The sequence below is a fragment of the Leptosomus discolor genome, chromosome 3 (genome assembly GCF_034619465.1).
Source record: "Leptosomus discolor isolate bLepDis1 chromosome 3, bLepDis1.hap2, whole genome shotgun sequence".
NCBI classification, from domain to species: domain Eukaryota; kingdom Metazoa; phylum Chordata; class Aves; order Leptosomiformes; family Leptosomidae; genus Leptosomus; species Leptosomus discolor.
The window spans coordinates 43,844,100-43,870,902 of record NC_141393.1 but is presented as its reverse complement, the minus strand read 5'-3'; the positions used below and the strand labels follow the sequence as shown (position 1 = coordinate 43,870,902).

The 26,803-nt window shown below is 49.9% G+C and overlaps 2 protein-coding genes across 2 annotated transcripts in view; one reads left to right on the top strand and one right to left on the bottom strand.

Moving 5' to 3' along the window:
- The first annotated feature begins 673 nt into the window (after positions 1–673).
- CHST1 (carbohydrate sulfotransferase 1) lies at positions 674–1,933 on the top strand. The gene has a single exon (XM_009950749.2). The coding sequence runs from the start codon at positions 674–676 to the stop codon at positions 1,931–1,933; it is 1,260 nt and encodes a 419-aa protein (XP_009949051.1).
- A 7,889-nt stretch (positions 1,934–9,822) lies between these two features.
- LOC104346094 (transmembrane protein 263-like) overlaps positions 9,823–26,803 on the bottom strand; it is a 206,780-nt gene continuing 189,799 nt past the window's right edge. Inside the window, exon 3 of the mRNA XM_086463371.1 lies at positions 9,823–10,109. Within this exon, the coding sequence (XP_086319497.1) occupies positions 9,823–10,109 (287 nt within the window). The remainder of the gene's footprint in view (positions 10,110–26,803) is intronic.

Genomic DNA, 26,803 nt, shown 5'->3' with positions numbered 1-26,803 from the left:
TGTCCCCAGGGGCTGATAGACTGAGCTGGCCTGGCTGGTGGACCTCTAAGCAAAGAGGTTTGCAGCTCCAGGAGAGCCTTTTTCCCTCTCCCAAGTAGGAGGTTGTTGGCTTGGTTGGGCCATGCCTTGTCCTGCCAGCTGGACAGGAAGGATGGAGACAAACCTCTCCAAGTGGTACTTGGCACCATTCCCTGCCCTTTCCCTACCCTGGCTCCTGCACTGGGTGTCAAAGGCACTGGCTGATGGGGTGACAAGGCAGCTGGGGAGGAGAGTTTGCAGCAGCTGGATAGAGGTACAGAGACGGTGTGGCCGCCAGGCTCTAACATCTCCCTGCCTCAGCCACAGGGCATGAGGTGAGCTGTAGGGCACAGGATTGTGTACACCCCTAGCCTGGAATGAAGCAGTCCCTGGGGCTGGAGTCCTGGCTGCAAGTGGCTCTCTAGGCTTGCAGCCTCTACCTAGTCTTCCTCGCCTCTGAAATGGGGCTCTGCAGTATGTGACAGGGGTCCATGTCGTTATGGCTGAGGTACATGCACTGGGAGGGCATTTGTTGGTACCTCCAGCAGTAGGATACTTCGGTCCTCCTTGGCAGTCCTTCCTCAACCTGTGACTTCTGTGTTGCTTTGCAGACACTGAGACAACCTGTGAAGAAGCTCCATGAAGGTGACCAGCCATGCAATGTTCCTGGAAGGCTGTCCTCCTACTAGCCTTGGCATCCATTGCGATCCAGTACACAGCAATCCGGACCTTCACCGCCAAGTCCTTTCACAGCTGCCCCATCCCCAACCCCGTGAACTGCAGCCTGAGCCAGGACACGGATGCGGCCGACAGGCTGTGCGACGAGAGCCCCACTTTCTCATACAACCTTTCCAGGAAGACGCACGTCCTCATCCTTGCCACCACCCGCAGCGGCTCCTCATTTGTCGGGCAGCTGTTTAACCAGCACTTTGATGTCTTCTATTTATTTGAGCCCCTCTACCATGTCCAGTACACCCTGATCCCAAAGCTGACCCAGAGCAAGAGTACGACGGACAGGCGGGTCATGCTGGGGGCCAGCCGAGACCTGCTGAGGAGCCTGTATGACTGCGACCTCTACTTCTTGGAGAACTACATCAAACCCCAGCCTGTCAACCACACCACCGACCGCCTCTTCCGCAGGGGAGCCAGCAAGGCCCTGTGCTCGCCGCCTGTCTGCGAGTCACTGGGAGCCGTCGATCTCCACCTGGAGGAGGGAGACTGCGTGAAGAAGTGTGGTACCTTGAACCTGACGCTGGCCACTGAGTCCTGCAGAGAGCACGGGCACGTGGCCATCAAAACCGTGCGGGTGCCGGAGGTCAGTGACCTCCGGGCCCTGGTGGAGGACCCACGGCTGAACTTGAAGGTCATCCAGCTGGTGAGGGACCCCCGGGGGATCCTGGCATCCCGGAGCGAGACCTTCCGGGACACCTATCGGCTCTGGAGGATCTGGGATGGAACTGGCAGGAAGCCGTACAACCTGGATGTGACCCAGCTCACCACAGTGTGCGAGGACTTCTGGAACTCTGTGTCCACCGGCCTCAACCGGCCACCATGGCTCAAGGGCAAGTACATGTTGGTGCGGTACGAAGACCTGGCCAGGAACCCCATGAAAAAGACTGAGGAGATCTACGATTTCCTGGGCATCCCCATGGACAGCAACGTTGAGCGCTGGATACAGAACAACACCCGAGGAGATAGGTCCTCCTCCAAACACAAGTATGGGACAGTGCGCAACTCGGCGGCGACGGCGGAGAAGTGGCGGTTCCGGCTGTCCTACGAGATCGTGGCGTTCACCCAGCACGCCTGCCAGCAGGTGCTGGCCCAGCTCGGCTACAAAACTGCCGGCTCCGAGGAGGAGCTGAAGAACCTCTCCATCAGCCTGGTGGAAGAGAGAGACTTCCTGCCCTTCTCCTAAGGCAGCCCTGGGGGGACCCAGTTTTGATACGGACTGTTTCTAACTGTTGCCTTATTTTATTTTCTTTCATTTTGTTTCCCCCTCTCTTTCTCTTTCTTGTCTTTTTCTCTCCAAAATTTGCACTAAAACTTGAGCAGGAATCTCAACAGCTGAGTCCAGGGGAAGCGATTGCTGCCCCTCAATACATTTTGGACACAAGAGGAGTCGGGTCTCTCCAACCAAGAGCTAGAACTGTCGATGGGTAACAATGTTTACAAAACACACAAAATGTATAAAGCAACCTTCAGGCTTTCCAAACCGAAGGGTACCTGGGGTACTGTACTATTGCACTGTTTACTTTTACAATGTAAGAGGTAAATATAAATATAATTTATGAATAGTGTCATCCCCTCCAGAATGACTCCCCTTGGCCCTGATGAGCAGGTTAGACTGGACGCTGAACGTGGAACAACTTCCTCGGTTTTGATGTCTGTCTGTTTAAGTCCTGTTATTGGGCTGGGCAGTTGGTCAGCTGCTCATAGGTGGTTGTTTGGTAACACCTGTGATATTTCTTTGTGCCAAAAACCCACAAAAGAAAAAAAAAAAAAGGGAAAAAAGTGATTGGGTGGTTTGGTAGAAGCCCAACAGATTTAATGCTTTATTTCTGTGTTTTCTGTAAATAAAAGTGCAATAAAACTGACCTGGGGGTGAACTTCAACTGAAAGACCTCAGTGACTAAACTGGGGTGAGTGCACCAATAGGCAAAGAGCAGCATGTCCTGCTCTGCCAGGCTCCTACGAGGCTGGGAGCAGGTGGGGGCAAGGCTGGGGGGAAGCAGACACCACAGCCTCCAGGGTGGCAGGGAACTGCAGTCACCTCCTTGGGCACGTGCATGTTTGCATCTGAAGTGTGTCAAAATGCAAGTAGTTAAGCTGAAAGTGAGAACCTGTGGTTATTTACGGACCTGAGAGCTTGTTGGCCTGCATGGGGGCATGGGACTTGCCGAAATGCCGAGCCTGAGAGTGCTCACGGCACCAGCACGGTGCGCCCAGCCCCATCAGGCTGCCCACCATTGCCCCCCCTCCACATCCAATGCTGTTGATGTCAGGGTTGGCATGCCCTGCCCTGGAGGAGCAGAGAAAAGTGCTTGAGTTCAGGTCATAAAACTGCCAGAATGAAAACGAGCAAAGAAGAAGATGGTCCTGGCAATGCGTGAGGGTTTTTTTTTCATGAGCTGCCTGCTGCCTGTGGAGGCAGGGCCCTGGCGTGCAAGGCACCTTGCAGGCAGCGAGCGAGCCCCTGCCATGCAGTGCCTGCGGGCTGAGCAGGGCAGCAAGCAGCTGGATGACGGGGAAGCCGGGCACACAGGGTGGGAACAATACTGCACCACAGCGGAGCACCGACAGCCTGACACAAGATGTTGCTGGTCTGTTTGATCCTTGCCTGCTGGAACAGCCGACCAGCTCCTCCAACCCAGCTGGGACAGAGTCCTCCAAACAGCCCAGCCCTCGAGGCATGTCCCACAGACCATGAGTGGCTGCAGATGGGAAGCCACTGGGGCCAGTCCCCAGAGGACAGCGATGCCCAGCAGTTTTCCGGCTCTGTTATTCCTGGAGCCAGGCAGGACAGAGACCCACAGAGATGTGACCATGGCTGGTCACATCTGCCCACAGCTGCACAGTCCCAGTATTGGACTCGCTCCTGGCACAGGGGGGGTTTCAGCCACCCACAGCCCACCTACTTGGGCAGGTCTCCTCTCCAAAGGTCTCTTCTGAGGTCTGCTGTCCACCAGCTTCCAGTCCAAGCTCCTGCTTAGGACAGGGTGAGACTGGGTGCTGCCGTCACACACAGGGAACTGGAACATGCTGCCTGTGCACCCACTGCTCAGGTGAGGTGGGGAAAGCTGGAACTATAGGCAATTTTCCAGCATCCTTTTCCCCCTTTAAAGACCTCTGGAGGGGCAGCTGGCAAATTGCAACCTGGCTTAACATGGCAAACCTGCTCCAGCTGGACTGCAGAAAAGGTGAGCAGGGGTGATGTATCTGATGGCCTCTCCCCAGGGCTTGCAGCTAGAGCACCTGTAATTCATCTGCCCTGTCTGCAAGGTGACATGGCTGGCTCCAGCCCCATGAGGAGGAATTGGGTGACAGCGTGCATGTGCTATGGGATGGGCAGTCCGCCCCTCCCGCCCATCTGCCTCCCCACAGCGGGCATGGGGGCAGCTCCTGGGACAGATGCCCATCCCAGGTGCCTTCACTTCCCCTCCACTGCCAAACCTGCTCCTGCCACCGGCTCAGTGCCTCCCTAGCCACATTGCCCCGGCTGTGTCTGCGAGTGAGGACGGAGGAGTGGGGCAGGCGGCAGAGGTGACTGCAGCCAGCCTCATCAGCGCACTGCATGCTGCTCTTACCAAGCAGCTGGCAGCAAAACGTCAACCAAATAAATGGCTTGATTGCCCTGTTATTAGTTACTAAATTAATCCTTTTGTCAGCACTTAAATGCTGAGCTGTTGGCTCCTGGCCTCCACCCAGTAAAAGGGACACCCTGTCTGGGGCCTGATGCAGCACAGCCCAGCCGTTGGCCTGCAAGCCTCCCTGCACAAGGGCTGTACATTCCCGGGAGTATCGAGCAGTTCTGCCCTGGGCAAGCGCCTGTGGAGCGGGTGAGGTGGCCAGGGGGGCCGGCTGTGCCCCCCCCCAGCACCTGCACTGCCTGCCAGCCAGCGAGCAAATGCAGAGGGTCTGGCTGCCCCACAGGGCTCCCCTGCAGCTCTGGGGAGGGATGTCAAACTGCCTTCTCCTGCAGAAAGGGCAGGCTGCTGTGGGGGGAACAAGGCTTTTCCTTGCTTCCTCAGCTGGGAAAAGTGGCTATGCAAACCTGCATGAACAAACAGTGGCTGTACAGGCAAAATTTCCTGTCTTTGGCTGCTGAGATCCCACTTTCAGGGCTAGGCCAGCTGTCCCCAGCCTTAAAGTCCTCTCATGCACTGGTCTTTAAACCAACACAAGAAATTGAGTTTAGAAGTCTTATCCAAACTGTTCTTACCATTCCAATCAGGAGACACGCCTGCAGCAAAATGGCTTTTGAATCACAGTTGAAAGCCATGTCCTAGTTTAAGCAGGGACAGAGGTTCAGCCCTGCTTGGTGCCTCATGTAGAGCCCTTAGGGGAGAGATCTGATTTCCCAAGGAATCTCTAACATCTTCCTTCAACTGTGCTTCCTCTCCTCGTTTCTCCCCACTGGAAACAAGAGGCAGCATAACCAAGGTTTTTATCCTCAAATTTTACTGTAATTAAAATACAGAGATGCAGAATATTCCCAGAAACACGCTGCAAAACAAACCAAGCAAACAAATTCAGTAGGAAACCAATTACAGACAATGAAATGATAAAGAACAAAAGTGTTCTCCAGAGCCCAGCACCGTGCACAGGACTGCATGGCTGCAGTGACGGTTTTGGGTTGCCAAAGGGCTCCCTGGCTCCTAGAGAAGCAGAGTTGGGCCCCGGCATCTGTCCCAGCACTCTGTGGCTCTCTCAAGCCATCTCCATGTTCCCACTCACACTGTTGTTTTTGCAAGGATGACTTTGCAATGGAGACACAGAAATGACCCACCCACAGGGACAAGAGCCAAAGAGTGAACCCAGAGGAAAAGAAGTGGGTTAAGATTTTCCACACACAAAACACATGGGGACAGCGAGGGGTGGAAGACATGCACTCCTCTCCCAGCCACGGGAACTGCAGGGGGCAGAGTCACCCTCTCTGCCCTCCCAGCCAATATGAGTGTGGATGTTTAATGAACATCCTTGGTGAGAGCTTTGTAGAGCTCTATCCAGGGGCAAGGCAGAATGCTAAGGGAGGGATAAAAAAAAGTGAAGGATAACGAGATGAGCAAAGGGAATGGGGAGGAGAACATGTGCCTGTGGGCTCTCCTCTCAGCCATGTTCCTTGGGCACAGGGGCTGCATGTAAGGCTACATCCTACCTCCACCATGGAGGAGAACCAGCCCCGCCATGGGGAGATCATGACAAAAGCCTGGGGGAGATCTGGGAAGGGGAGGTGGTAAGGAGGGAGCTGATCTGGTGCTTGGACTGTGGGCACATTGATCTATCTAAATGGAAACCCTAGCAACCATCACTACTACAGAAGGAGGGCACCAGTCAGGTGTGGACAACCATCACACACCAAAACCCACATTCATCCACTTCCCTTTGTGCGATCTTCCCTAGGACAAACTCCATTGTGTCCATCCTCTGATTTAGAGCCTGTCCTAAGAATCAAATTCCCTCCACGTTCCCCCTTTTCTTGCTCCTCTACTCCTCACCTCCTGTCACCAGTCCTTCCTCATCTTCTCCATTGTCACCTGAAAACTGGTGATCTTCCTTGTACTCTCTTCAATCCTTCCCCCGACCTCACTGCTGCCCCCCTCCCCCCATTTTGTACCAAGCCCCCCCATCTAGCAGCAATGGGATTTACGCACAGTGTAGTTTTTGCCCTTCTTACCATGAAGGGGTGGGTGGTGGGAGAAGGGCTGCACCGGTGGCCTGGGTGGACTGGATGGAGTCTGTAGGGGAGGAGGAAAGATGGGGCATCTGTCAGAAGCCAACAGCTTCCCCATCCAATCCAGATCCTACTGTCCTGCAACCAAAGCTGTCAGGAAGCATCTTTGCTCTTAGACTGAGAACACTGACTCTGTTTTCCTTCTGCACTGGCACTGAGAGCACCCAGAAAAGTAGCCTGGGGCTGGGTCACCTGGATGAACCCAGCAGGCCTAGCACGCTAACAGAGACATACTTTCCTTGAGTCCTGCATAGTTACATATTCCTCATTGCCTGTTAAGTGGTGTGAGGCCCTGGTTTTGGGGTAGATTTAACCTTCTACAGCTGCCTGCTAATTTGATCTCTTTTGCAATATATGAGTTCTGTGTTAGCTGGGCTGTAAGAACAGCAATTCAGGCTGTGAGTTCTCCTCACACCTCTTCTCCAGACCATCCTGCAAAGAAATGGCAGTTCCAGACAAATGGAGAGCTTTACTCCACTTACTGCAAGGACGCACAGAAAGGCAGAAATAAAAAGATGGGAAACCCTCAGGACCCCATCCTGGCGCCTGCCTTAATGCACCTTTATCCCATTTCCCATGCCTGCTCTGCACATACAGTGCCTGCAGACAACAGGTTGGGAAGGATGTATTGCCTCTCCTAGCAAGAGCTTGTGTGAGATATTTGTTAGCCAAAAGCACGATGAGCTTCCCACCACCTGCCCAGGGGTGGCTAGTGAAGTAAAGCCCCTTAGATACTACCTTCTCCTGTCCAAGGCCTGGGAAAGGCAGTTAGGAAGAAGACCATCTTCTGTTGCAGTTAGTAAGAAACTATCTAAGAGGGTCGGTGACAGCACCAGCTAGTTACGCATAAGCAGCTTTTCAGCTTTGGGGTTAGAGCTGGCTTCAGGAGCAGTCTGTGATCTGGAATAAGAAATGAGACGCGCTCAGGGAGAGCAGTGAGCAGAAATCCACGCAGTACAAACTGTCCTCCCGCTTTGCAGCGCGTTTGAGACAAAGGAAGAACAGACAAGACTTCCTCTGGCCTTGCCAACTGTCACGAGCATCTCAGCAAAGTGCAGGCACACATCAAGGCCTGATCCTTCTGTGAAGCTGCTGCCTTCAGAGACAAAACTGACACGTCTGGGTCAACTTGGCCTTCACCAGAACAAAAGAGATGAAGTGAGGAAATGCACACACACACCAAATGCTGTTTCCTCTTCAGAAACAAAGATGTAGGTTAACCCAGTCTCATGCTATCAAGAGTAATATACTCTGGAGATCAGCAACTTCTTGCCACTGCAAACAGCAGGGACTACCCAACGAAGGGTATGGAGAGAGACTAACACCAGCATGACTAGCACAGGGACACAACAAGTTATGCCAGCCCAAAATGTGGATTTAATAAAGGTCAGAATGAAAACTGCTTCACAAGCTCAAGAGCATCCAGCAAAAATGGTGGTGGTGGTGGTGGGGTTGTACTTAAATATTCCCTGATGTTTGAGTCCTAAGCACAAGAGAGCAGTCAGGAAGTGCAACAACCTCCAACGGGAAATGAAGATCAAGGAAGTTGGCTTTGATGTCCAAAAGACAGGGCAGAAAGTAAACAAACCGCATAGATCGGAGAAAGGGGATTTTTCACATTCCTTTGGTTTTAAACTACACTCTCGGGCAACAGAGGGGAAAACATCCTCTAAAACACGATTTTTATTATGACCATGACCCTACATAAAAACTATATGCTGGAAGTGCTGAAGATGACTATGTAAACTCCTTCCCAGCAGTGGCAACAGTGTTGTTTACCTGGCTGAAGACAGGCCTGTGGACTGATACATACACACACCCTAACACAGAACGCGTATTTATATAACGCATATTTATAAAATACAGCACAAGCACTGCTTCACTTGCCTACCACCCAACACCTAACAACCTAGGCTAATCACCTGCCAAAGCCAGGAGCAGCAGCAGAGTGAACGGTGGAGCATGTGGCTTTCCTCATCCTGAGAATTACAGGGGACCTTGGGGCGAGTGAGTGTGTATGCGCGTGTGTGTGCATGATGCCACACGGCCCCTTGAGCATCACAGGCCAGGCTGAGGATGGCTGTGACTCCCAGATGGATGCAGGTGTCTGGGCTTCTGCGGCACTACGAGTGTGGGTGCGCTAGTTAGTGCAACACGGTCATTTAGAGGAGCCAGGCTGGAGCCCAGGAGCAGTGTGTGGAGGAGTTGCTGGTGCCCTGTGCAGGCTGGCTGCTGCTGGAGCATGCTCAGCCCCTTGGGGAAGCGTTCTCCAATGCAGTGCGGCCCACTCACACCCAGGCCCCCACTCCTGGCGTGCTGAGTCTGGGAAGAGCAATGCTCTTGGCCTCCCCTCCCTCCCTGCAGCAGAACTTGGGTGGCATTTAGGAACATGCTTGCTCATGGTTACTAGTGATGCCTGTGGAGTGAGAGTGTGGCCTAGAGTCAAAACGCCCCTGTTGCAATTTGGGATACTGCAAGGACTTCAAGGGTCAAACCCAAAGGCCCAGTTTGTCTTTCTGTGGAGCATCACTACCAGTGCTGCAGTATCACAGAGGCCCCACACAGATGCCACTGTCAGCTCCTTCCCCAAATGGGAATATACAGCAGCTTTCATCCTCCTGCCTCTCACCAAGAAAATCTGTGCAGAAGTTGATGGCCTGGGCCATATCATACTCTTGTGTGGCATTATCCCTGGAGCTGCTCTGCTGAGCTTGAGGGTTCCTTCTCTGAAGCGTGCATTCAGCCAGGGAGTAAGTGATTCGGAGCAGCTTGTAGGATGGGCCCTGCAAAGAAAAGGTAAGAGGTGCAGGGCAGGAGGGAGGCTTCCCCCTCTTCTCAGTATCTCTCCTTTGTGTCAACAGGACTTTCTTCTACAGTTCTCTGCCAGTCAGACTCCCCAAACACACCTCCCAGAGCCAAGGGAAGGGGTGTTTCAGAGGCTGTCTTCCCAGCTGAAGTTGAATTTGACTACACAACCCACACTGCAAGCCAGGCATAGTTCCTCCCCCTTCCCTGTTACTCCCCCTATCTCCAGGCAGATGGAGCCTGACACCCTCTCTCACTCCTCTCCGCTTAAAAGAGCAAGAAGAGGGGAGAGAGGAAACTGCAAGACAGAGATAACGGTGCCTTTAAAGCCCTCAGAGTAAATATGGTTCCCAGTAGGGGATGGGAGCAAAAGGCATTGACAGCGGCTCTGTGAGCTCTGAGCCAGGCAGGCGGTGCTGAGCAGGCTGCAGCCGGAGTCTGCTCGGGTGCTTGACCCTCCCTGAAGCATCTGGTTCCAACTCAAAGAGGTGCTGTGTAGGGGGAGAGTATGGGCAGGCTGATCTTTTGGAAGGGAGCTGTGACGGGGATTAGTCAGCCTTGTCCTTCTTCTTTGCGGCGAAAGGAACTTTGCTGGCGACTGCACTGCCCACGGCTCCGACGCCACCGGTCACTGCTGAGACGCTGCCCTTCACCAGTCCGACACCAGCAGCAGGGACGCTGGTCACAGCGGTTTTGGTGAGCTCCAGGCTTTTGCTGCCCACCCAGGCAACTCCTCCCAAAGTGGCCCCCACGGCTCCCCGGGTGATACTGAACAGGCCGCCCGTCACTCTCCAGATCACCCCTGCCTGCTGCTGCGGATGGTCCTTGCCAGCATCTGCGGGGAGAGAGAGAAAGCGAAAGTCAGAAGTGTCCACGACAAAGACCTTCTCCCTGGGCACCTCTTCCAGCTCAGCAGGGTGGTCCACCACAGTGCATGCTCCCATACATGCAGTGCCTTGCAGCCCCAGACCTCTCTGTGCCTGAAGGAGGAACCAGGGCGATCCCAGACCTACAGCATGGCAGGAGAGGACTTTGGAAGGGTAGGAAGTGGGAGCAGAATTGCCCGTGTGACAGAGAAGGAAAGAAGGCTCAGTTACAGCCCCAAACTCACAAGCCTCGGTGCTGCAACGCACAGCAAATCCCACTAACAAGAGATGTAATTCCCCTCCCCTGTGTGTTGGCTAACACCAGTAAATCGCAAAGACTAATGCCAGCATAGGAGGCGTGAACTGCGCACAGCAACAGCTGACGTCTGCGTGGCCTGCAGGTCCCCAGAAGCATCTGTTCGGAGGCAGGTCTGTGCTAATGTCAGGTTCGGGACTGAGGCACGGCACAGACCTATCTGTGAGAACTGTAATTGAGCTAGCACAGATAGCAAACTGCAGTAAAGATACAGTGACACAAACGTCACCTTGGGTTGTACAAGCCCTCTGGAGATCTCAGCTACGTATTTAATAGTGTTAAGACAGTACTGAAGTTGCTACACTATGTCACTGCTGGTTTACCTGTGCCAACTGGATCAAGGCCAGCACGATATACCCACCCAAGCTGCCATTGCACCTGCCCACAACACTGCAGACAGAACATTCACAGCTTGCCACTTCTCGGGAAAGGGTTGAGTCTGAACTGCTACTCACAGGATCCAAACCTGACAGGTCTCCTGCCGGCCTCCACACAGTCCTCTCCCTTTGCGTCAGCTAACAATGCTGCACTCAAGCAGCAAAGGAGGAGCCGCTCTTCCCGTGGGGTGGGATATTTTGGATACTCTGACTTCTGACTCACTGCCCGTTCCGTACACGAAATGAGTTACTAATAATTGCAAAAACACAATAAAGCAATCCTGGCAGGAAAAGAAAAGCAAGCACCAGCTGGGAATACCGGATCCCTGGAGCAGCAGCAGCCCTTCTAACCCATTGCCTACTCAGAAGAGAGGCTGCACAGCGCTGATGCAGCAGGAGGGCTTTAGTCCCCTGCTAAATGCACCCAGTTTCCTGAGAAGTGGGGAAATGACAGGGATGGAAATGGCTTTCTGAAAGCCTGCATAAAAACATTGTGCAGTCGTACCTCTGCAGAGAGCCCAAGACAGGGGCTATGTCAGAACCAGCCACAGCGTCAGAGCAGAGCAGTGCAGAGGCTCCACCAGCGCCTCAAGGAAGGAGCCAGTTTGCACTGCACAGCCCTATGCATGCCTGTCCCCCCATCACGGGCATGGGTACAGGCCTGGTATCAGTCCCTGGGACCAAACAGGGAGACACCCCAGCTACGGTGTCCCAGTTCAGCCATCCGCCCAGACTGGGCTGCACAAGCAGATGCACCACTAACCTAAGCAGGTCGACAAGCTTAATGCAGATAATGGCAGGTGGCCAAGAACTGCTGGCTGAACGTAGTTTCTCTTTCGAGATCCCAGCCCTTCCACCGCTCTCTCCTACACTCTCAGCTCCCCCCACCCCCTTCCCCTCTAAAGCTCCCCACTCCCTGACAAGAAAGCCCCCTTGTTTATCCAGCCCAGCAACAGCTTCTTTCCTTGATTGTTAATAATATCCCAGTCAGCAGAAAACTCTACCTGGAAACCCTCCTTTGATGTCTCCACCCACTTCCATTTCCACACAGATGAGAGCCAACACTGATGTAAGCAGTGGATTTCCTTTGCCAGCAAGCTGAGACCTTGAGAGTGCTGGGAGGCTGGCCCAACCGCTCATCAAATTGCGGGGCCTTTGCACGCTGCACACCCCAGTTGATAGAGATGTCAGACCTAGTCAGTCTAAGCAAACATCCTCCTCTTACTGTTACTAACTTATCTCACACCACGTCTTCACCACATCTGCTATTCAGCGTACTTCTGCCAAGCTATCCTGTGAATCCTTTGGAGCAGAGGCTATCTTCCCGTTGTCCACATGCAACACAGTAGGGTCTCTTAAGCGCTGCTGGAAAACAAGCTTTTCTCTTTTTTTTTTAAACAAACCAACCACAAGTCTGACAGAAAACACCCAGCAGCAGCAGGGCAGGGATTTTATCCTGGCAGCACCAGCTGCCCTGGGGTGCTGGACGCACACAGCTGAAGGGACAACCTGACCTTGCCAAATGGATCAGAGCTGCTGCCTGTGCTACAAGCACTGGGGCAGATGCGAGGCGAGCTACTCACACAGGGGACTCTCAGACTGCACCGTGTTAACTGTGGGAAAGGCGGATTTTCCAGGCCTCTTAGGAAACAAATTAAGATGCCTTCAGATTCAAATTGCTAACTTTCAGACACTTGAAGTTTAAGTAAGGTGATTCCATTCCTGTGACTCCATTTCTAGCCATGGAAAAGAAGGGGACTTCTTCAGAGGAGGCTGCGTACACTAGCCTAACCTAGACTAGGCATGAGCCTCAATTAGGTGGTGTGATGATCCTTTCCTAGGTATTTTTGTCTTGGATTCTTCTAAAATTCTGCAGATTTTGGAGTGTTCTCAGAGTCATACGTTTTCCCTTGAGCTTCTCCCAGGCTGTACAGAGACCTGCCTCCCTTGGGCAGGTCTCAGGACAGTGCATGTGTGGAGTCTGGTGTTCACCAGCTCTGATGACTTGGAATAAGCCTCAGGTTACACATCTGTCTGATAACCTGGGCAGCAAAATGGAGTTTGAGAAGTTTCTGGTGTAGCCTAAGCAGCTACAGTTCTACCCAGTATACAGCATACTGCTTGCATTTCCCTCAACAATTTCTCCATGTGTTTTTTTCTCCCTCTCTCCTTCAATGCTACTGAGACACCTTGGCCCCATTTCCAGTTCAGCTGCCAGCACTCTGACTGCTGCACACAGCTTATCCAGTACAGCCATTTTTGTGTTTTGTCTTCAGACCAAGGGTGGGAAGAACAGAGGGGTCCAGAAATCTATGCAACTGTAAAGCAGTACTCCACTCAGTGAAAATCAGACACAAACGAACACCATCCTCTGAGGATGGCAGGTCTTGTGTTCCTGCTCTCCTGTCTTGGGAAGCAGGATCCTTTGCGTCCCACAGGACTGCAATGCAGAAGCTCTGGGTATTAAACACCTACTGGTGTGCTCAGCTGCAGAACCAAGAGCTGTACCAAAGCAGCAATAATTGTCCTGCCTCTCCCAGGTAAGCTTGTGTCTGAGGCTACTGGAACTCCTCTGTAGGAGGATTTAGGCCTCTGGAGCTGCCCAGCTATCTGAAAAGCACTAGTGTGAAAATCTCTTAGATGATATGTGAATGTCTGCAGGTGGATAGCCCGAGGATCAGAGAGAAGGAGGCAATTGTAGACGAGATCGAGGGGGGATGTTACCCTGCCAGCAAAGAGCTAAAACATATTGGAGAAAGTGTCAGGAAATACTAATGAAGACAGACAGAGAAGGACAAAGGTTCTTTCTGATTAAGCTAGGCAGAGACAATGAAGCTGCAGCACACTGGAGCACCAGTGCTTGCACGCTGCCTGCACCTGGTCAGCACCCGCTCTCGTAGTCCTTAAAACTCCACAGGTAGCAGGGAGAAGGGGAGGACCTGGTCCTAGAAGGGTGTGAGGCTGTTCCAGAAGTGTTCCAACAGCTCCAACACAGAACAGAAGCTGTACCATTAAAAAAAACTCAAACAAACCCAGGTTTGAATAGATCTGAAAAGAGAAAGAGAAATCCCTTGTGACCCCAAGCACAAGGGGCCACATCCTAACCTGGCAGCAAGCTGAAATAGGTCGTATTTGTTCTATACTCCAGATGATGTGTCAAAAGCTTTCTAGCCATCCCTGGTTAGTTTGTCTTCAGAACTGCAATAAACCCCACAGTAAGCTGTCATGTAAGATAAGCATCAGATTTACAGTGCAAATTAGTCTCGCAGACAATGGAGTGAGCTAAGCATTTTGTTGGCACAGAGGAGCCCAGATTAAGGGCGAGACAGACAGCAGAGATGAAATACACAAAATAATCAGAGAGACAGACACACAGCCCGAGCAGGGGAATAATTCTGTTCCCTGGAGCTGGCCACAGCCCGTGCTGCTCATGAAAGCTCTTCACCATCTGCCAAGCCCTTTTCCTTTCCATCAATGACCTGGCCTTTTCAAGGGCCTCTTCGGCTTCACTTCACCCCATGTCAGCTTAGAACAGAAGAAGGAGGAGGAAAAGAGATTAATAAAATGCACTCCTGTATGAATGCCTGCTCTCTGGGCTGGGTTGGCACCCTGCACAACAGGCTCTCCGCCTTGGCCACAGCCCTTGGCAGTCCCCACTGGCTTCTCTTCAGAGCAGGGGTCCTGCCTGCTGGGGCTCCAGACAAACTCAGGTCTTCTCATCTGATCCTGACAGCATCTATGACTCAGGGCAGAAGTTGAGATCAGTTTGTTGGTAATAACAGATACAACTTTCAAAGTCACCACGGTGACTCCTCAGGGCTTTGCATTGCATTTATTTGGTCAGACAAAATGACAGCCTGCACTGACGCCCAGTACAAATGGCACAGGCATTATTCTTCCCCTTGACCCCTGCCGGCAGGTGATACAACAGGCAGGAAGACCTCTTTACTTTAAAAAAGACTTGAACAAGTTGTTTTTTCCTACTAACTGATAAAACCATCCCCAAGCCAGGAAAGCAGTGTCAGGGAGCAGCACTGGTTTTGCATCTTTAGGACTCTTCCATCCCTGCAGGCGCCGCAAGCGAAGGAGCTGGGCTGGCTCAGAGACCAAAATGGTAACTGTCAATGTTACCAGTCTGTCCCTCAACAGACCTTAGAGGAAGGGATGAGGTCACTAGTTCAAGCCTGAATTAGGCCTCTGGCAGCTACTAAGTGGCCACTGGTGGATTTAGGCAGGTTCCCCCTCCTAGAAAAATGTTTGGTCTGGAAGAACAAGCAAGGAGTGGAGGGTCAGCTACTCAGACCGTCTAGTCCCAGCTTTGCCCAGCTGATTTTTAAGCAACACTGAGCAAATCGCTCTGACCTTTACTACCTCTGCACGGCTGTGATTGAGAACGTGTGATTTTCTAAAAGCCTTGGTTGTTGAGTCACAGAAAACTGTGTATGGAACAGAAGTTGCCAGTCCTGATGTTTCTTGAAGAAAAACCTGAAAGTTGAATCAAGTGCACTCTTAAGGCTCTGAGAACCCCAAATGGATTATTGTTATTTTTAACCTTGTGATTTTTCCGAGCCTACCTCAATTTGAAACATGTGGGGCTGGCATTGCTGCTTTTCTTCCCCTTCTGAAAAGTGAAGCTAAAGTTAATGATCCCTATTTCCTTGTATTGCTGTGCTGTCATGAAGATTAATTAGGTACAGTTGGTGCGGTGCTTTAAATGAGGAAATTGTGTTTGTATCGTCATGACTGTTACTGACAGATTCCTGTTGACATTCTCAGTAGAGACGCCAATGACAACTTCTCATTTCTCTCCAGAGAGGTTTCCAGTTTCCAGACAAGTCACAAAGGCAAGAGAAAAGCTTTTCCCCTCCCCACGCATGCTGGACTGCTATTGTGGAGCTACACAAGTTTATTCTGTAGCTCAGACCTTCCATTTTGGTGATACTCTCCTCTTCTAGCACAAGCAACTAAAGCAGGAAGAGACCACTCTGACTGCTGGGCACAATTGAAATCTTGCTGTACACCACCTAGCAGGACCTTTCTCCAGTGAATGGCCAACACCGCCTTCTTCCACGCCTCCAGCCTGCAGCTGGAGAAGGCTTAGCTGATCCTTGTGGGGCACAGCTGTAGCGAGCATTTATGTCTGATTTGAAGGAACTGCCATTCATGTCCTTTCTGTCATTTTCGGATCAAAGATCTAGATCCTGCAGTGTCACAGGCAAAGCATTAAAGGGAGCACTACGAAGTGTTTGCTCTCTAAACGTTCACGCTTCACTCCTGCCATCAGTCCCATGCTGCAGTGGGTTGGAAATGGCTTCGCAGGCTCAGCAGCTGTGCTCTCTCCCGAGCCCTGCTCTGCCCAGGCGCTGAATGCTACAAACCAAGACGGTTGCCACCAGCAAAAAGCCTAGAAATGCCACAATGAGTTTAGCCCTTGAGTTTTAAACTTTAACTCTGCAGTCAGCAAGACATACTTGCCTCTCTCTGCAACAGGATTGTTTGGTAAGCTGCTGCACGCAGCAAAACGGGGGCAGCTGTCTCCACAGCCTGGCTCACCCCAGGGCTCTTCACTGGCACAATGAGCTTTAATTGTTCCTTGCACATGCCCCACGAGCAGTATTAACTACTGAAGCATCTACCTTGAAGCACTGAGAGAGAGGGTTCAGGAGGGTAAATGAACAGTGTCTTCCTCAGCTGAGCCTTCGGGGAGAAGCAGCTGAAGCTCTGACTCTGGAAGTGTGAAGCTTAGAGTTGGTTGGGAGTTTTCTGACTCTTTTTGTTGGGAAGTATCACGTCTCCAAAGCAGAAATTGCTTGTAAAGACATGGTGGTATTGTTGAAACTTCCCTTTGAAAAGAGATTTCAGGGAAATTGGCCTCAGAGCAGCTAATAACCCAGTGGTTAAAGCATTTGACCAGCCTTGAGTCAGCCCAAGGACAGTCCTCAGCCTCACACACACACATTAAATGGCCCAAGCAGCAGCCGAATGCCATTTTCACTCTTTTTGTTGCACTGTTTCACTTTGCATGATGAGACAGTAATTGGAGGAAGAATATAAACTCGGCCTCTCGCTTCTCATGTGCTTTCAATACCAGATCTGCCCTGAGATGGGTTTCTTGTTCTTGCAAAAATTAGCAGTTCCTTTGCTTTGCCCTCCTGCTGAAGACAACTGTTGTCTTGATCCAGAAATATCTCTTTTATATAGCTGTAACAGCCTGTAAGGAACAGCCAGAGTCCCCTTCAACCAGGATGCCCTGGGACCGTTTTGATTCCTAATTCCTTATTTCCCCTCTAGGTTTACAAGACTTCAGCTACTCTGGTGGCATAGACATGGTCTCTAATGATGCTGAAGATGACGATGGCCCACAGCCCAGAGGTAAGGCTCCTTCTGCTCTAGAAAAACGCAATCGAGTTGCAGGACAGACAGCATCGCCTACTAGAAAGGATGTGGATCAAGTAGGAGCCTGGAGACCCAGCTCTGTTCTCAGCATTATTGCTGACCTGTTGGGTAACAGCTACATCTCCTTTGCTTCCTCTCCACCTTACTGACCTGTTTCAGCCATGAATGGTGTGACTGCTCAGACAGCAGGCTGGGGATCCTGCATGGCCTGCAGTAGAGCGGGCTGGAAGGCAGGAGCTAGTCCCAGCTCTGCCAAGCCCAGCAGAGGAGAAACTAATGAACACTAACTGATTTGCCTCATGGTGCTTAGAGACAATCTCCCAGCTCCCACTGGCATACTTAACCTCTCATCTCAGAGAGAAAGAAGTGCACACTGGGACAAAGTCCTAAAAAGTTTGCCATGCTCTTATATAGATCATAAGTGCTTAAGGATGAAAACTCACCCTTTTTATAGGCTTGTACAACAACTGGTTTGAGACCCTTGTCTCATTTGAAGCAAATGTCATCTCCCACCACAGTGTATAAGTTGTAAGAAAAACAAGCCCAGAGGAGACTCCTAGAGCAAAGCTACAAGTGGCATTGCCTGTTCAGGAGGAAACAAACCTGGACATACCACTTCTGTCTCCATTGTGACATCTCTTTTTCCCAATGTGGAATATATGCAGAAGGTCAGGCTTTTGCTACTGGCCAGACAGGTCACTAAAAAAACCTATAGGATGTCTCAAGGCCACTAACACAGTGGAGAGATGATCCCAAAAGGCATGACACGTCAGCTGGCCACAGAGAACTGTTTCACAGCGGCTGCTTCCCCCCTATCCTCACCAACCTCCAGGTCCCATGCAAGAAACCGCAGTGGTGCATTACGGCAAGTACGAAAAGCAAACGACAGCTATCAGCTGGGCTACACCTTCTCTCTCGCTTGTGTTAAAAGCATGAAAAGTGGCCATCAGACTTAGTTTGCCTGAACTTCTATGTCCCTCTCTGCCTTCAATTTCCACTCTCTGTTCCACCTACGAGCTCTTGAATCAGACAAGAGGCTTGTTTAAAAGCCTGGCAAGAAAGAACATATAAAGCTGCACGAATGGCTTCTTTTCCTGTTGGAGTCTCATCACTATGACACTGAGATTTTGGATCACAAGGACCTCTTGCTGCGAATATGGGCTTTTGATTTCACTTGGGGATCTATGGCTGGAACTGGAATAATCCAGTAGACTCAATGATTTTCAGTAGCCTCAAGCTTTAATGGTCTGAGGAGGAGAGCTTTCAGACATAAAATTTTATTCCTTACAAACAACCCTTCCTAGTATTGTGCCCAGGCTGAAGACACCATCTTTTTAAGCCTGCTCTTTGACCCATGCTAGCTCAGCTCTCATCAGGGCACATCACCTCCTCTGTCAATTCTGTAACGGTGGTTGCACATTCTTCACTGAGCTGCTTGTGTAGTACTTGGCCCAAAAAGACCCCAAATGAATCAGAGGCTCTTGTTAAACAGCCTTGTTAATTCAGCTCTGATAAAGACACAGGAGGAAAAAAAAAAAATCAATATTTGTAAAATGAAAAAGGACAAAATCCATAGAGAAATAAAGGTCATTTTCACGGTTCTATGAGGCCCTTACAAACAACGGAGAGTAAATAACATAATCCAAGCTTATGTAAGAAATTACTTTTCTTCCATGCTCTAGTGCTACCCAGTGGATTTTAAACAAAGGCAGACTCAGCTAAGCCTCCTCTGTCCAGTGAGGCTAGAAGTCCTTCCCACAACAATATTGCTAACTCACAATTTATCAAAAAGTGTCTGAAGTTTGGTCCCAACAGCAGTTTGGGAAGGGGCATGGGAGTGACAGACAGTCACGTCTAACCAGCAGGAAGGTGCTTCAAGCTGCCAAGATCAGGCATCAAGTGTGGGCTCTGCTTGTTCATCAACTGCCATGAGTACTTTGTGTACGCAGCTACCTTATTATTGAAGGCTTAATCTCTCTACCTTATGGAAACACATGATTGTCACTCAAGCATTTGACAGCCGAGATATCCAAGAATTTGTCCAAAAATACCCCCAGTAAAGTTTGGAACATACCCTGCCTTGCTAATAGGCAAGGACCCAGGCTCAGGCATTTCCTCTTCCCACTACTGGAGCAGCTGAGCAATGGATACTGATGCTTTCCAGCAGGATGGCTGGCACTAGTGAGAAACCCAGAAATTCCCCTTTTATTCTTATTATGTGCTCCCCACTTAGTTCCTCCAAGGCACATGGAGGAACTGAAAAAAGCAAACAGACAGTGGCTCAGAAAGCAAAGCCACAAATTTTAACTGACCTAAGGTCTGAGTGAAGATTTTTCGGTTCAGAGAAATGACCAATTCATCCCAGAGGCTATCCAGGAGCCTTTCTGTCCATCCAAAGGATAACTAGGCAGTTAAGCTAAAAGCTGTGTGCTACAGAAGCAGCTGAGCTGGGGATTTACTGGGGAGGCACAAATATGCTTGCCTGCTCATGCTTCAGCATGCCAGCAATGGGCAGGGTAGGGCCTTTGTTATTGTGCTGGTGGTAGGTGTTCAATGGCATACTCTCAAAAACTCCTTCCCCATCTCAGTTGTCAAGGGGAAAGCACTGCAGTCATGAGTGGGCAGGTATGCTGCCTCTGGGAGCAAACAGATGAACAGTCAGAGCATCCTTCCTCTGCAGCCAGGATGAAGCGGGAAGGACAGGACCCATCCGTGCCTCAGATAATTAGATCCATTCCAGTGCAAAAATCACATCCCAGCTCTATGCCCAAACCTTTCACGTGTCCCCTCGCCTCTGTCGCTTCGAAGTGAGCCAGCTGGTCCTACTCATTGTGTTCCCAGTGAGCCTGACACTTAGAAATCTCAGCCCTGAATGAATAAATTAGAGGTAGCACTAACACTGCCCAAGGAGAAATCAAACCTCCTCCTCTGTACTGCACAAAATACTGCTGCTTTTCGCTTCCTTCCATATTCATGTTCTTGCTTTTTCCAGGGCAGATTTCAACACAGCACACTAGGGATCACACACACACTTGGCTTCCCAGTGGTTACTGAAGGGCTCTGCCTGTTGCTGCAGGTAAATTGGATTTCTTCTTTGGTGCTGCAGCAGGATTGCCATGGAGCCAGGGTCTCGTTTGGCTCTCAGAGATGCTGGGATATCTAGGCCTGCCTTTGAGATTAGTGCTTCATATAGTCGGAAGAACATCTGGAATAAGAGAGACTCCTGCCTACCTCCTTGGTGCAGCCACCAGCTCAGCCCTACGCTCTCAGCCTCTCTTGGGAGGTCTGTTTAAGCTTGCTTTCCCCCACTGACAAGCAGTGATAAACATTTTCTGCTTTATCTGAAAGGGAGAAGCCCCTGTTGTCTCCTGACTTTCTCCTGAGTCAGTCTTGACTCTAGCTTGGGGTATTCCCTGTCACTGCCTGGAGAAGACTGGTTGACAATAAAGTACCAGAATCGTAGTGTGTGCAGGCAGAGGGCGTGATTCTCTCCCTGCTCTGTTTCTAGTTCTCCTGAGGAGTTTCTACCCTGCAGTGCATCTCTGTGGCATTGGGAGGAGGGACACCAAATAACCTCCCACCAGCTTCAGCATGACCTTCCTTAAGTCAAAGATGTTCCTTCAGTCTGGTGAACCCAGTTCCTTGCAGGGATTTCATGTGAGACCAGTATCAGAAATATTGCTAGTACTTCTGCTCTCATTCACTTTACCAACTGCTGAAAATCCTCCCATATGCCTGACTGGGATAGCAATGTGCTGAGGAAGGCTGAAAGCCTGGAGAACCTGAGACCCTTCTGGGATCACTGCCCTTCTCTGATACCTACCTGTTTTGAATCAAAGCCAAGCAAAGCCAGACTCTACTGTCAGAGCAAAGGGCTCAGAGGAAAAAAACTCAGCTGCACACCTACAGCACCCTCTCAGGTCTCCACGTTAAGACAACATTTACTGTCTTGATTCTGTAATGTAGTCCAGCCTGGCAATGCTGTCATGCTTTTGCTATCGGGAAATGAAGGGCAACATTACCCTCCTCCGCAGATTCCCCTTAAATTTTCTTCTGCAGTTCCGTACACATGGGAAGCAAGAGGGCAGAATGATTGATTCCTTTAAAAATGAGGGAGTATCCAAGGATGCTTTCAAGTATGACGGTACAGAGCTATGAGATCTATGTGTTAGGCGCCTTCCCAGCTTTCACATCAGGGTGCCCAGCTCAGCTTGTGGTCCACATGCATGCACATGCTACCCTCATTCTCAACAGGACAAAACCTTCAGAAACTCCAGATCCCAACATGCCACACTCTAGCTTGGCTAGTGCAATCACTACAGAAACTCATTTTCACCTTTATTTTCCTCCCTTTGTTTCCAATCAGATGCACACAGGGAATGACTGGAGTGACAGGAATCTAATCAGAAGTTGATGCCACATCAGAAATCCCATCAAGCTATCTTCCAGTCCCAACAAGCTCTCCACTGAATTAAAACCTTGTCACGGCCTGGAGAACCCCTGTGTACATTGTGTCTCCAGCAGGGATTCTTAAGGGGTTCAGAAGTCAGAAACTGGGTTCTATTTTAGAAAGTACAAACAAAAATCCTGTCTATTTAAGTACCCTCCTAGCTCTTAATGGCCCTTTTCTGGACTTTTTTCCTAGCAACAAACCAACTCTGTATTAAGGAATTCCAGGCAGAGAAATCTTAATTCTCCAACAATGCAACAGCAGAGCCCAAATAGTCCCTGAGACCCTGCACAATGCCTGCTGTGCACAAGCATATATTTGCTCAAGCAAAAGCTGTGGCAGCAGGACATTTGCAGTCCTGTTCACTATTCAGCCAGAACAACCTAAGAGGGCTACTTCAACCCTCAGATGCCTTCAGCTTGGAAAATCCAGCTGACACCACCAACCCTAGCCCAGGCCGCACAACTTACCACTCCTAAATGCTGTTTCTGAAATGGTCTAAAAGACACATGGCCTCCAATCCGCACCTTCCAGTTTTCTGCTTAAGCAGTTTTACCAAGCTTCCTGTGGCCGCATTCAAGCATCCTTCCAGCTAGGGGCCATCCTGAGCACAGATAGATGCTGACTGCTGAGCACTAAAGGCCTCTCTTGTCCTGCAGCAACAACTTGGCTGTCTGAACTCTAGCTGGCTGATGGCAGCACCTGGATGCCATCCAAAGGCAGTAAGTTTCTTGCAGCTAAGTATGTTTAGTCCCTTTCCTAGGGCACAGTCTCCATTACACAGCTATTGTTTATGACCCCAATTATTTCCCAGAAACTGGTCCTTTCCTGCAGTTAATAACCAAGGCTAAGTGATCAACTGTTAGGACTCCAGCAAACTGGTTGTTAACTTCCCTGTTGACCAAGTTCAGGGTCTTTTACTGCTATTAGAAACTCAGATTAATGACACATAACAGAAATGAACTTTCCTGTGACACAGCAAGGTGAGGCTAGGTGAGGGGGAAAAGAATCACTCCGTCTGGCTGGAGGTATCAGCTGAGCAGAGAGGAGACGCGCCCTCCTCTAACTCTTCTCAGCCTCCTTGATGTCTGTGAGATGACAAAGAAGATCTTATTTTGCAGAGTACTTTTTCTTGGGACCTGGATCATGTGGGCAGATCCATATGTAAAATGGGTTCACTCTCCAGAAACTGCTTTCAGGGACCTCTTCCAAACTGTAATTCCTACCCTAGTATTTCAGATTTCCAGCAGTTAACAAGAGCAGGCTAATACTGCAAACCCCCACAGGGCAGGAAAACGAGACCTCACTTCAGAAAGACAGACTATAGAGAACCAGCATGTAGTGTGTAGAAACGAATCTCAGGTTTCAAGGGGACATCTACATCCAATAACAGACATATTGTCAGCCTTCCCCAGCCTACTCCTCAAGGCTGATTTGTAAAGCAGCCCTCCAACAACTCATCAGAAAACAGTGGTTTCAATTCAGAAAAAGCTAATGCTGATTCCCTTTCACAGCTCTTTCTTGTCTTCTGAACGCTAATGGGAGACCATCAGCCTCACGCTCACAGGCTCACAAGGGCCACTAGGTCTCTTATAGGACATAATTTTCTCAAGAGGTTCACCAACCGCCTACTCCATAAAGCACGCAAGTCTGACTTCGGGGAATTACCATCATGGTCTTTGGCAGCCAGTTTGTCCCAGTCCCTACAGGGACACTCGGAGAGCACCAGAAAAATAAATGCAGGCAGTGCAGCTGTGCAACCGTGGGGGTCTGGGACAAATGGACAATGACACAGTAGAACAATCATAAGGATTCCTGGTTGGTTATGCACAACATTAGGAGCTGGTGCTACAAACGACTTTGGATGCAATAAGCTCACTTCCTGAATCTTGCTGTATGACTGTCTTCTGCTGTCACAGATAGGCAGGGAATGGGAGAAGCAACAGGGCACTGCTTGCAGCCAACCTCTCTGCTTAGATCCCCTCCAGCTCCCTTCTGACATGTGAAGAGCCAGCACTGGGACAGCTAACATTCAAGCCCCCCGCTCCTCAAAATCTGCTGTCCAAAAGACATATATTTCCTACCACACCATGCATCAGCTAGGAAAAGGCAGACAAGAAAGGAAACCATCAGGAAAAAAAGAGGGCACCCTTCCCCATCTAATCAACTGCTGGATGATGACAAATGGCTGTCACCCATAGTGATGGATACCTCTGTGTTATCAGTAGATGGTGAAGGAAGACCCAGTGATAGATAGAGGAAGTAACAGATTTTCTGGTGGCAAGAAGAGGATGCAGGGATCATCCTGCACTGACAGAACAGCACTCAAAGAGAGCAACATTTCCTGCAAAAGTTCACTAGCGCTTTTTCCATCCTGCCCAGTCCATTCCCAGCCACAACCTCCATAACCACGTGACCATAGTGACACCTTCTAGTGAAAGTGCAGCACTATTTATTGTGTGTCTGGCTGCCATCAACAGAGAGGTTCTGTCAGCAGACACCCCAGCACCCAGCTGCTCCACAGAGGCACCTGAATTGCAACTGCAACAAGCACAAACAAATGCTTGTGGTGTGAGGCCATGCCTGTAAGTTAACGACCACCAGCTAGCAACCACATAACAACTCACAGGGAGCCTGTTGTCCCGCGTGGTCCAGAGGGGAGCTGAGTGGCTGCGGAGTCCTGAGCTGCCGTTCTCCACCAGGGCTTGGCAAGAGCCACGTGGCCACCGCTCCCAGAGACAGCTCAGGCAGCTTTAAAAACACACTCTTTCATCCTTGTGCACGGATTTACTTATTCATGTATTCTCAACAGAAGCACTAACGGCCATAATTGGATCCATTACTGCATTATTAGAGCTCTCAGTCACTGCCTCTGCAGCCTTGTGTGGTGCTGGGGAAATGCACAGGAAGAACAAACAGGGCAGAGGCATGGCCAGTGGCAGGGGCTTTAAAAATTCGTTAAGTTGTTGCTGTGGCAACTAAAACAAAATTTCTGGCAGGGACTGCGATGTGTGGGGAACTGTAAACTTCTCCATTTGTGGAAAACATTGGTCATGTCTCTGAAAGGGAGGTGGAGGAAAGACAGAAAGAAGGGCTCTTTTCAGAGACTGCTACAGCAAGAGCCAAAACCAGTCTGCTTGCAAATTTATCCTTATGGCAAGCTCTGATGACGGTTGGATTCTACATACCAGAGCTTCCCAGGAGCCAGTGCACCGAGACAGAGCTGGCGTGTATGGAGGAGCACTTCTAGGTATTCAGTCCAGCTGGTCTTGATTGCCAGGAAAGCAACTGAACTGCTGCACAGACACAGGCCGTGCTGGAGTCCACTCGCTTCTACCTTCACCTGCCTCCTCTGCCCCGCACCCTATCGAGGGTCTCCCTGGAAAATGAAGCTGGTCTGGGAATTAACTTCCACTGAGATAATAGATTCTGGAATACCAAACTTTCCATCCATAAACAGTGGGAAATAGAAAAGCAGTGGTTAGGTCTGGAAATACTAAAATTTGGCTAGAAGACCGAACCTGATCTCAGAAAACACTAAGTTTTCAAGATACTCAGTTCTCTCTGAGCAGTCAGGATGGCAATAACCACTTGGATGAAATGTCACATATCCTGACAAACTTCAGAAGGTGTCCACTACTTTAACATCTCAACATGGGTTGCAAACTTTCAGGTCCAGCATCTTAAGTTCATGTTTAATTACAATGCAGAACCTGCAAAAGCAGAATCAGAGTTGATTTAATGTTGATTGATTTAATGTTGATTAGGCTAAATAAGCTCTGTTGTGCCACCTATTTAATTTTCTGGGACATCCCCCAGTTTGTATCTGAGCCTGCTTAGCTAGCAAAGTCCAATACCTCCTGCCCCCACCTTCCCTGCTCAAGGATCACGGTTGATCAGTTTGTTACTTATGAAGTAATTCATTTAGTTTGGAAACTCAGAATGGCACAGATACCTCAAGACACTGAATTCTCTCAAGTTTAGTGCATAGGTTGGAGCTACCAAATGGGCACTTTGCAGGAAGATTCAGGAGCGACAGCACATGCTGCCAGCAGAAAATCTGCCTGCTGAGAGACATCATATAGGCAACATGATTGATGAGGATTTCAGTTTTTCTCTGGAGTCAGCAGCTTAACTATGAAGACTTTATTGCAAGTTAGACTCGCTTGGTGGGACTGACTTCCACTGTGAAAGGAAGAGCAGAGGGAATGGGAAGACAAAGATATGGGACTGGCATAGGGTCAGCATGGGAGAGCAGCACCCAAGCAGTCTCATTATAATGCCGCTGGCCTCCTCTCCTCTGTCCCCTGGTCCCATGGAGGCTGACGGCTTCTTGACCCTGGCCCTCACAGCTCACATGACTTCACTGCATTAATGACCTCAGTGAGAATTTTTTAAGCTGACTGACAGCAACCTGAAAAAAAAACCACCCAGGAGCTATGAAATTACACCATTGCCAAAGGGGAGCTTAACGCAGGGCAGGAAAGAGGCACTGGCTAAGTGCACAGAAGGTCTTTAAATAGACATCCTGGGTCTGCTCTGCACAGCATTAAGGACCATGGTGAGTCTCTGAGGTCAAGGTAAGAAATGAGTACTTGCAAAGCTCAGTGAAGCTTATGCTTACAATACAGCTCTAATTATCCTGTTAATCAAAGCAAAAATCCTTCAGTTTTGCAAATCCAGCCAGCAAGTCTGCAAATTCACAGATCAGTCACTTAACCCCCAACTGCCCTACATGCTAGAAAGTCATGGAACAGGAAGTTTAGAAAGGCTTCGAAATTTTACTCCACTCTACCTCCTTACAACCTTCTACCTTCATTCCTAGCCTACAACACTCAGTGAAGGACTTGCCAACAAGGAGGATTAGAGAAGAAATGTAAGGCATTACCTGTCTGCAGCTGTTCAAATCTTAAATCTGTAGTATATGAATATTGTTTGTGTAGACAAAAATCTTTTGTTGGCATAAACATCACCTCAATCCATACTTCTGTCATCCACTGAAGTGTATGGCATATATCAAAACCTTACATATTTTATCCTGGTCAATGGAGTTCATGGTGTGGCTACTTCTAGTGAACAACAGGATTTCTTCACAGCAAACTACTTCTTTTAAAGTAGCTTGCT